This window comes from Bison bison, unplaced genomic scaffold, assembly GCF_000754665.1.
Source record: "Bison bison bison isolate TAMUID 2011002044 unplaced genomic scaffold, Bison_UMD1.0 scf7180017864471, whole genome shotgun sequence".
Lineage (NCBI taxonomy): Eukaryota > Metazoa > Chordata > Mammalia > Artiodactyla > Bovidae > Bison > Bison bison.
Genome location: NW_011495032.1, coordinates 30,655,364 through 30,666,391, shown reverse-complemented (window position 1 = coordinate 30,666,391; position 11,028 = coordinate 30,655,364). Strand labels below are relative to the sequence as shown.

At 41.6% G+C, this 11,028-nt stretch overlaps 1 protein-coding gene across 1 annotated transcript in view; it reads left to right on the top strand.

The window, feature by feature from the left end:
• Window positions 1–8,823, top strand: part of LOC105003711 (chromosome unknown open reading frame, human C2orf80) — a 24,276-nt gene extending 15,453 nt beyond the window's left edge. The window contains exons 6-8 of the mRNA XM_010861078.1: window positions 3,698–3,785; window positions 4,072–4,193; window positions 8,354–8,823. Coding sequence (XP_010859380.1) covers window positions 3,698–3,785; window positions 4,072–4,193; window positions 8,354–8,362 — 219 coding nt within the window. The 3' untranslated portion in view covers window positions 8,363–8,823. The remainder of the gene's footprint in view (window positions 1–3,697; window positions 3,786–4,071; window positions 4,194–8,353) is intronic.
• The last annotated feature ends 2,205 nt before the right edge of the window (window positions 8,824–11,028 follow it).

The window sequence follows — 11,028 nt, the reverse complement described above, 5'->3', positions numbered from 1 at the left end:
AGGAAAAAAAAAAAAAAAAAAAATTAAAAAAAAAAATAAATAAAAGGCAAAAAAAAAAAATAAAACAGTCCTTAAGAGTTTAACATAATTTTTAAAAATTGGATTTGTGTAGAACAGTCTTTTGGACTCTGTGGGAGAGGGTGAGGGTGGGATGATTTGGGAGAATGGCATTGAAACAAGTATATTATCATATGTGAAATGAATCACCAGTCCAGGTTTGATGCATGATACAGGGTGCTTGGGGCTGGTGCACTGGGATGACACAGAGGAATGGTAAAGGGAGGGAGGTGGGTGAGGGGTTCAGGATGGGGAACACATGTACACCCGTGATGGATTCATGTCAATATATGGCAAAACCAATACAATATTGTAAAGTAATTAGCCTCCAATTTAAATAAATAAATTTATATTTAAAAATAAAACAAACAAAAACTGGATTTAACTACAAGGTGGGGTAGTTTAAAAAAAATAGTTGATAAAGGTCCTTCTTTAATGGCTGCATGTGTATGAATAAACTTTGATTCCTCCAGATACAGTGTCTCCTAAGCAACAGCTAAAATCCTTCCCAAGCAAAAGCTTAAAGCCCTGTTGAACACTAATCAGATTATGTAGAGTTTTTGGCCACTAGAACTGGCCACTTGGGGCTTCCCAGATGGCGCTAGTGGTAACGAACCCTCCTGCCAATGCAGGAGACGAAAGAAACACAGGTTCAAACCCTGGGCTGGGAAGATCCCCTGGAGAAGGGCATGGCAACTCACTCCAGTATTCTTGCCTGGAGAATCCCATGGAGAGAGGAGCCTGGCTGGCTGCAGTCCATGGGGTCACATAGAGTGAGACATGGCTGAAGTGATTTACCATGCACCACATGGGTACTGTGTGGGCTTGATAGCTTTTTTTCAGGACTATCTGCTGCCACCTGGTGACAGAAAGCCATCAAGGACCCAGAATTGTTCAATTCTGTTAATACAATGCAAGCTTCTAGTTCTACTCCTGAGAGGGAATTTTTTTGCTGACAGGGAGCCGTTTTTCTGCTGAGAAACTTGGACCCATAGGAGAAAAAAAAAATAGGAACTTTGCATGTGATGATTATTTGCAGTTGAAAGTGAAGGTGGTGAAGGTGTTAGTCGCTCAGTTGTGTCTGCTCTTTGTGATCCCATGGACTGTAGCCCATCAGGCTCCTCCATCCATGATATTCTCCATGGATGAAGAATGATATTGGAGTGATCTGAAGTTAGATTCAGACAAATGTACGAGATTCTACGCATTTTCAAACTGAAGGAAAAGGAGCATAAACCTTCCTTTGACAAATAAAGCAAGCAATAGAAATATTCTGCAGTTCCATTTGACAGAAAAAGAGGGGAAAAGGAAAAGGAGGTAAAGAGTGAAACACTGAACAGAAAGAGGAAAAAGACAGACAGGTAACTAGAGAATGTCAGAATCTCTTCTTTCCTCCTCTCTTCGTGAAGCCACACCCCAGTGTCTGAGCACCCATCACTCCTCTCCACTCAAACTTGCATCCAAAATTCAAAGCAAGCTCTTCAGAGACCAACAGACTGGTGTCCAGTCCCAACTCTGTTACTCCCTAGCTGAGTAGTACAATGAAGGTATCAATCAGTAACTTTGAAGGGAAAAAAAAAAGAGCATATAGCTAACTCTAGGTTTAGGACTTCAATGTTATCCTACTTGTAAAATAATTTTTCTTATAAACCACAGAGAGAGCTACATTAACTGCTTGCATAAGTTATCACTTATCAGGAGTCACAGGATATATGAACTGGAAGTGACCTTTAAAATACTTGGGTTCTTTCTTCCCCAGTGGACAGGGAAACTAAAGCATGAAAGGCCTGTCTTTTTATTTTTTGGCTGCATCACTGGGCTTGTGGGATCTTAGTTCTCTGGAATGTAGGCCACAGCATGAAAGTGCCAAGTTCTAACCACTGGACAACAAGGAATTCGAAATGCATCAAGACGCTGTGCAAGCCAGATTTCTTTCTTACACAAGGCGTGTATCATCCTGCAGGGCTGTTATCACACCTATCTTTGCTCCACACAGATACAAAGCCTCCTTTTAATTACTTTCTTTGTTCTTGGTCATCTTTCGGAATAGATTACATGCTTCTTGAGGTTTTGTGTGTCATGCATGGTTTGGTTGATCAGTTGTGTCTGACTCTTCATGACCCCATGGACTGCAGCCTGCCAGACTCCTCTGTCCATGGGACTATCCAGGCAAGAATACTGGAGTGGGTTGCTTTTTCCTTCTCCAGGGGATCTTCTTGAACCAGGGATAGAACCCAGGTCTCCCACATTGCAGGCAGCTTCTTTACCATCTGAGCCAACTCAGCTGGTAAAGAACCTGTCTGTAATATAGGAGACCCCAGTTTGATTTGATCTTCCCCAGTGGGGAAGATCCCCTGCAGAAGGGATAGGCTACCACTCCCGTATTCATGGACTTCCCTGGTGCTCAGGTGGTAAAGAATCTGCCTGCAGTGAAGGAGACCTGGGTTCGATCCCTGGGTTGGGAAGATCCTCTGGAGGACAACAGGGCAACCCACTCCAGTATTCTTGCTTCTTGAGGTTAGAAGCCATCATTCATGCTTATATTTAATTCTTTACAAGGCTGGATATGACACAAACTCTCAGTAAATACGTTTACCATTTCAATAAAAGCCTGAGGTCAGGAACTTCCCTAGTAATCTTCTCCTTCCAATGCAGGGGGTTCGGGTTCTAGCCTTGGTTGGGGGGCTAAGATCCCACAAGCCTCCTGTCCAAGAAACCAAAACATAAAACAGAAACAGTATTGTAAAAAATTCAATAAGGACTTCAAAAATGGTCCACATTAAAAAAAAAAAAAAAAAAGACTGAGATCAAATCTAGAAGGGCCCAGCTGAGGAGACTATAAACCGTTCCATCTATAAAGAGAATATTCATTGTATAATCCATGTTTTCTGTCCTTTCTGTCTGAAGTGATGGTTGCCCAATGACTTGTTAGCACAACCTCTTGCTTAGTTGATTCAATTTGTCACAGTGTATGATGAACTTGGTTATCTAATAGTTTATTGTTCTTTTCTCCTCACTCAGCCCTAGAAAGGCTGGAATCTTGTCTGTCTTACCAACCATGGCTTCCTAAAACAAGGCCTGCCTTCCGTAGTGCTCACTAGAAACTTATTGTGTGAATGAAAGACTGATGAGACAGTCCTAACCTTGAGTTTCCAATGCGGTGCATCGGACAGTGGGTTATTAACTGTCACCACTGGGGGTGTTCTATGTGTTAATGTGCTTTGCATTCACAGATGAGTGAGTCCATAATTTGGCCTTAGGATGGGTTAGGAGGGTGCCAGCAAGGAAGCAGGAAGCTGGGGAGACAACTGGACCAGTTTCTCAGAAAAGGTGATATTTGAGCCACATCTTAAAGGAAAAGTAGGTGCCTTGAGGCGAAAGAGGAAGAAAAGGCTATTCCAGGTAAAGGGAGCCACCTGAAAAGCACAGTTTTGTGAAAGACCATTCTAGGCAAAGAATGGCCACCAAAGGCAGCACGGGAAGGCGCATGACCCACGAAAGGTGATCCTCAAATGCTAGTCATGTGTCAGGAAGATGGGTTGGGGAGACAGGCCAAGTCTTGAGACAAGTGCTATAACCAGCAGCTGCTTACAGCACAAAGTGGCTGCAGCTTTTAAAAGTAGGTCTGTTTTCCTTTCAGGTTCCCCGAGCTCCACCCTTCCGCCTCTCCTTGCACCCTTTTGCCATGTTAACAGCACCCAAAGCCGCAGAATATGCCAGCAAACAGAGTAAGCCTGTTTACTTCTGTAATTTAGAGAAATTTAAGTAAAACTCAGAGATACGCATACAAAGTGAGGTCAAAGTTGTTCTGGTAATAACATCTTTCTGTCTGGGGGAATTTAAAAGAATCAGGAATGTTTATGACTTGATTTCCCTTCTGAAATCAGGGAAGTCATTTCTCAGACCTTTTGTTGGTGGAAGCAGAGGACTCTAGCAGGGAAGAATCTAAAACCAAGGGTGGACTTATTTTAAAAAATAGTTTAATACAGATATGACTACCTCATGCATCCCTAGGTGTCAAGCTAAGAAGGGCAGCAATGAACAAAAATGCCACCAGCACTTCTACAAGGAAAGCAAATGCCATGGAATGGAAATCATCAAAAAATTTATCTTTGGACACACAGCCGAAGGACAAAGTAGGTCTAAACATGCAAATTGAACCAAACTGATACCAGGTGTTTGGGGAGTACTTATAGTTAAAAGTCTAGCCTTCGTGTGTTTGATGTTCTGGCTTTGAAACTAAAGCCCATTATTTATCAGCTGTGTGACTTCAGGCAAGTTGCTTAACTTGTCTGGGCCTTAAGTTTCCTTCTCTGTAAAATGGGAAGAACAATGGTACTTACCTCTTAAGGTCGCTGATATGGGTGATGGACAGGGAGGCCTGGCGTGCTGCGATTCATGGGATCACAAAGAGTCGGACACGACTGAGCGACTGATCTGATCTGATCTGATGGGTCTTAAGGAATTAAAACCGAGTTAACTCCTAAATATTGACCATTATTATCTTTTCATCATTTAAGAAATACTAACCACAGTTAACCAACTAGAATTCTGTTGATTCAAGTAAAAGTGTTGAGGAGAGAATCTGTGTTCATATCTGTGTCCAATGTTCCTATTCTTGATCCCTTTCTTGCTAATAAGAATTTTATCTTTGCCTGCTTTGTATCTCTGCTGTTTCTGCCCTGCCTATCTGGTTCCTTGGACATTTATGTTGCAGACTTCAGAAAATGGTCAGAGATGGACAAGGCTGGAAGGGAAGGAGAAAGCAAGGAGGGGTCTTTGACTTTCCAACACTGTGTTCTCAATTATAATGTACAAAGTGAAAAGGAAAATTTTAAAGTCAGAGAGACCAAGGTGGTCAATATATTAAAAGCAAGGAGAGAATCAGAAAAGTAGTTTAGGCTTGGTGGAGGGGGTGGCTGGGGTATTTTAGGATTTTGTTGAATGAGAGACTCTGGGTCAGCTGGAGGTTGTAATGTAGGAAAGGGAAAGAGGAATTTTGAAAACAGAATCACTAGGTTCTGAATTGGGCTTGCTTCAGGAAATACAGGGGCTTCCCTAATGGCTCAGCAGGTAAAGAATCCGCCTGCAACCCAAGAGACACAGGAAATGTGGGTTCAATCCCTGAGCAGGGAATGATCCCCTGGAGGAAGAAGTGACAACCCACTCCAGTGTTCTTGCCTGAAAAATCTCATGGATAGAGGAGCCTTGTGGGCTGCAGTCCAAAGGGTTGCAAAGAGTCAGACATGACTGAGTGACTAAGCATTCAAGAAACACAAGTGAAAATTGAAATTCCTTTTTATGTAGCTTGGTTGCTATACTATGCATTTTTAAATGTGAATCTCTCATTAGGCTGAGTCACACAGGGCTCAGGATTTGTTCAGGTTTTCTGAGGCCAACTATTGACTGATTAGAAATATAATCTTATCATAGCAAGTCACAGCTTTAAGAACTGCCTGAAATCTTTGGTCATATTGAAAGTGAATGAAAGTGAAGTCACTCAGTCGTGTCCGACTCTTTTTGACCCCATAGACTGTATTTACCAGGCTCTGCCCATGGGATTTTCCAGGCAATAGTACTGGAGTGGATTGCCATTTTCTTCTCCAGGGGATCTTCCCAACCCAGGACTCGAACCAGGGTCTCCCTCATTGTAGACAGTCGCTTTACCATCTGAGCGACCAGGGAATATTAGGCCTTTAATATGTGTTATTCACGTAGCGTAACAACCATGTTATTAGGAAATATTTACAAAATATTGAGATTTCCTTTAAAGACATTTGCTATAATGAGATTTGGGCTTCCCTGGTGGCTCGATGGCAAAGAATCTGCCTGTAATGCAGGTTCAATCCCTGGGTCAGGAAGATCCCCTGGAGGAGGAAATGACTTTATTCTTGCCTGGAAAATCCCATGGATAGAGGAACTTGGCAGACTACAATCCATTGGTTTGTGAAAGAATTGGACGTGACTTAGCGACTAAACAACAAATAACAATAATGAGACTTGAATGTATAGCTTTTCTAGAACCATATCTTTGTTACTGAAGATCTTTTTGAAGTAGGTAATAATTTTAAAATTATGAGTTTGGGAATAGCAAACTTTGCGTGCTTAGTTGCTCAGTTGTGTCCAACTCTTTCCGACCCCATGGACTGTAGACTGCCAGGCTCCTCTGTCCATGGTGATTCTCCAGGCAAGAATACTGGAGTGGGTTGCCATGCCCTCCTACAGGGGATCTTCCCAACCCAGGGATTGAACCTGGGTCTCCGGCATTTCAGGCGCATTCTTTACTGTCTGAGCCACAAAGGAAGCCCTAGCAAACTTTAGGAAGTAAAACAGAACACAGAAAATAAGAAAACAGTAACAACTCCAGAAATAACACACACACACACACACACACATGCACACTAGTAATCAAGACTTTAAGCTTAATCATGAAAAAATAGATCTCTGAAACAGTGGTTCATTGCCCTCTGAGGCTCATCTATGCACCCTATGTCCGGAAGATCTAGCTCTCAAGATTATTCATTGGAGTGTTATTTTGAAAATATAATTTCGTTCCCTGTATGTTTTCTTTCATAACCATTGAAGACTGTTGGCTTCTTGATGGAAGAAGATCTTTTATTCCCTTATTATTTCCCACATGGATGTAAAGTGCTTTCCAGGCAGTAGATATTTAGTAGTTATTGCTGGTTAGTGAATTAGCAGTAAGTGAATGGTCCTTAGGTGAGTGTGCTCAAATCACTGTGCCTTGCCCATACTGATTGAGATGCTCGTTTCTGGGGACCAGCTTTTCCCATAGGTTAACTGATGCTTGTAAACCCAGGCATGTCAACAGTATAAGTGTCCATCTTGCAATAAGGCCAGATCCTGAGATGAATCCCTCCTACATGGCCCCTTCTTGATAACTAAGCAGCAAAAACCACATTTGTGAGGGCTTTTCATGCTTTATTGTTGATATTTGTGTACTTCAGGCATCTTTTCCAACTTTTGGGTAATGTACTTTCCAAATTAATTTTTCAATTAAAATAGTGGTACTTACAGTAAAAGTTTCAAATTACATAGTGAAAAGTAAAAGAATCCTCTCTTTCCCACACCCCTGTCCTACTCCTCAGAAGTAACAACTGTTAATAATTTTCAATTCTAATATTTGCCATACATGTACACATCAATGTACATATTAACACATGCACACCTGATTAGAAACAACAAGTAAATAAAATAAATAGCTTATTACATGAATGAAAGGACTTCCCTGGTGGTGCAGTGGTTCAGAATCCACCTGTCAATCCACCTGTCAATGCAGGGTATATGGGTTCAATCCCTAGTCCAGGAAGATGCCACAACTTCTGGGCAACTAAGCCCATGGACCACAAATACTGAGCCAGTGCTCTAGAGCCCAAGAGCTACAACTGCTGAGCCCATGTCCTAGAGTCTGTGCTTAAAAATAAGAGAAGCCACTGCAATGAGAAGCCTGAACACCACGACTACAGGGTAGATTCCTCTCACTGGCACTAGAGAAAACCTCACACAGTAATGAAGACCCAGCACAGCCAAAATAAATAGATAAATAAATTTTAAAAATGTTTTCAAATGTATGAAACATCCTTTTTAGTTTATTGTTTGAAGAAATCTTTCATTTATGTTTAAGCTTCTTAGTCTTTTCTTTTATGCCTTATGGATACTGTATCATGTCTTTTAGCTGATGAACACTTTTAAACTGCAAGATATTAATGCCTTATTCAGAATTTTCTATTTATTTCCAGTCACTGAATTTCTTTAATAAATAAGGGGAAAAGAAGAATTATTTTTTTTTAAAATCCAGGTATTCTGGAAAACAGTTTCCAAAATTTCTTTTGTACTGCTTGGTACTAATAGCTCATTTATCAGTTAAAATGGGTATGAGTAACACCATATCCTAGGAAAGGTAGAAAAAGCGTGAAAGACAAATAAGGACAAAGAACAAGGGCAAAAAAAATAGAAAATATTCACAAATAACCATCCTGTGGTTATTTAAGGGAATAATTTTATTCTTAGGAAATACACTATAAAGTGTATTATTAACCCAATAATTTCCCTCTGTGGGATCATGTATTATATTTAATTGAGAAATGTAAGTCAATTTCCAAATGTCTGAGAAGAATTCCATGGAAATTCTTTTGCACCCACTTTTATTTTAGCTCATCTTTGTCAGTAACTTGGTATCTGATATTTGATCTTAACTCCTCTAGCTTGAAAGCTAATGTTCATGTCCGTTTTAAACTGATGTGTTTGATACCATAATCATCTTTTTATTCTGCAGGTCACTTAGAAACTTGGAATTGCACCACGGGAGTTCATAATAAAGTCTCTGGAAGAAGGGAACCATCATCTTAAAACTGCAACTCTTGCCAGCATATTTCTCTTTGCAATTAGCTTTTGATGCAAAGTGCATTGAAGTGTTATTTTGGATGTTGAGCTTTCTTATCTTAGAATCATGTTGTTTGGTCATATTGTGGTTAATAGCAAGTATATATCTTATGCTACTTCATTGTGACTGGAAGATGGGTGGCTAGAGAATTTTGAGAATATATACCATTTCTGTGTTAGAGTAGCCTGACTTTGCAGCACATTTTACAAATGTTTAGCACTGAACATTGCAGAATAGTGGAGTAGGAGGCAGTTTTCCAAAGTTTCAATCCAAAATAAAATTAACCTTCATCAATTGCCTTTACTATGTTCTCACATGGAAACATTTAAACTCATTTCAATAAAGCCTTAAAAGAAAAATGAGTACAGGCTTTCTTTCAATAGAACACAAGGACTAGTAGAAAAAGAAAACGTTCTAGTCTTTCAACACCTTTTCAAAATGCTGCTTATAAATTGAGTTTAGGGATGGGGGAGCCTGGTGGGCTGCCATCTATGGGGTCGCACAGAGTCGGACACGACTGAAGTGACTTAGCAGCAGCAGGTAGCAATTTGACCAAATGAACGAGGGTGTAAGTTATGCGATCTTAAGGTTTTGTTAACACAGAACAGTTTTCTTTAACATGTGCCAAAACCGGCATGTGGTTTGTTGACTTTTGTTCAAAGTGGTGGTGTATTTCAATGTGGCATTGTGGCTGGAAAGACCAAGGCAGCCTTTTCCACACTGGTTCAATTACGGCTGTAACTAAGGTTGACCAGTAGACCTGCTGCATTAGGTCTGTCCTCTGGTCCTATGTATATTGTAGAACTTCACAGAACTCTGCCCAGCTTTTTTTTTGGGGGGGGGCGGTGGGGGGAGTCTAACTCTGCCACATGCAAGGGAACGTTTTTCTTTGTAGCTATTGATGCCTTTCCTCGTAACATCTGCACCTTTGCTTTACATGCTGCCTGAAGACTTTCACAAATGGCATTGTGGACATATTGCCAGCTGTAGTTGGATGTCCTTTTAGATTCCCTTCCACAGGTCGAGAACCAGGACCCACATTTGATCTCATCTTTCTGCATATGTATGGGACGACAAAGCATGGGGAATTGAGTCATATTCTGCCCCTGCATATCTGAAGAGTATTTCTAAAGCAATAGGCTGGCAGCAAGGGAAAAAGGTTCTCAAACAGTTGCCTGGGGTCTTCCCATGAAGCAGTGATGCTTCAGGGAGGGGAAACTCAGGCAAATCATGATACCAGTTTTGAAAACAAAAAGCAACCCTAGAAGATGGGTTGAGGGGAGAGGGGAATGAGAGGATCCTGGATATGTTCCTGCTCTTGGAGTGTTTCAGAGAGTCTTAGGAGACCTCTGTCATTTAAGCCCAAGGGGAGATGTTAAAACTCAAGACAAAATGTGGCTATTGATAAAATTTGCTGCCTTTCACTAGCACCTCACAGTAAACATTTACAGGTTGATTTTATTTTTTCACCTCATAAAAGTCATATATATGTACATAACAGAAAGTTAAAGAAACCAAAAACAACAAAAAGGAGAAATAAAAACATAAAATTAAGACCTGTAACCTTGCCATTCATTGATAGCTATGATTGACACTTAGGCTTCTATATGCACTAATCGTTTCTTCCCTACGGGAACATATGCAAAATATTTTTATCAAAACCACATAATCCTGACAAGGTGATTTAGGAAATGTGGGCTTCCCAGGTTGTGTTAGCAGTAGCAATGGGGGCTCAATCTCTAGGTCTGGAAGATACACTGGAAGAGAGCATGGCAACCCACTCCAACGTTCTTGCCGGGAGAACCCCATGGACAGAGGAACCTGGTGGGCTACAGTCCACAGGGTCACTAAGAGTCACACACGACTGAAGCAACTTAGCACGCAAGTTAGGAAATGTAATTGCTTTGCAGTTAGAGGATTTTTTTTTTTGATTGCCCTTAGCACGTCAAGTCCTTCTGGAATTCATAGGATTGTCACGCGTCACCCCAGGGGGAACCACCAACCTCATCTCAGCAGTTTCCATAGGCAAACTGTACAAAATACTGGGCACGTAATGTATTTCTAGAGCCCTGCATAGGCTGAGAAGTGCATCCTTTGTCTCCAAGGTCATAATGGCTCTGCTGACTTCAATTCCTTTCACTGGCACGAGTGAGGACAACCTGAAAAGCCCAGAGAAAATGAGAGCCCCCTGCCCCATGATCCCAAATGAAAAAAAAAAAGGGAGAGAGAGGACACGGAAATCCCCTCACATGCTACCCCCAGGCCCCTTTTGTGTTGTTCTTGCCAACGCAGCAGCCGTCCTGCTATATATACCAGCTGCCACGTTTGTCCCCATCAGACTGGACGCTGATCATCCGCTATCAACAGCCATGGGGAAGGTGAGCCAACTGAGGTCCCAGACCATGCCTGCTGCGTGTCGATGGTGTTTGTGGAGGGAGGGTGTATCTCGCAGCTGACTTCCTGCTGTCACCTTATGTTCCACCTGCATGCAGATCACCTTCTACGAGGACCGGGGCTTCCAGGGCCACTGCTACGAGTGCAGCAGCGACTGCCCCAACCTGCAGCCC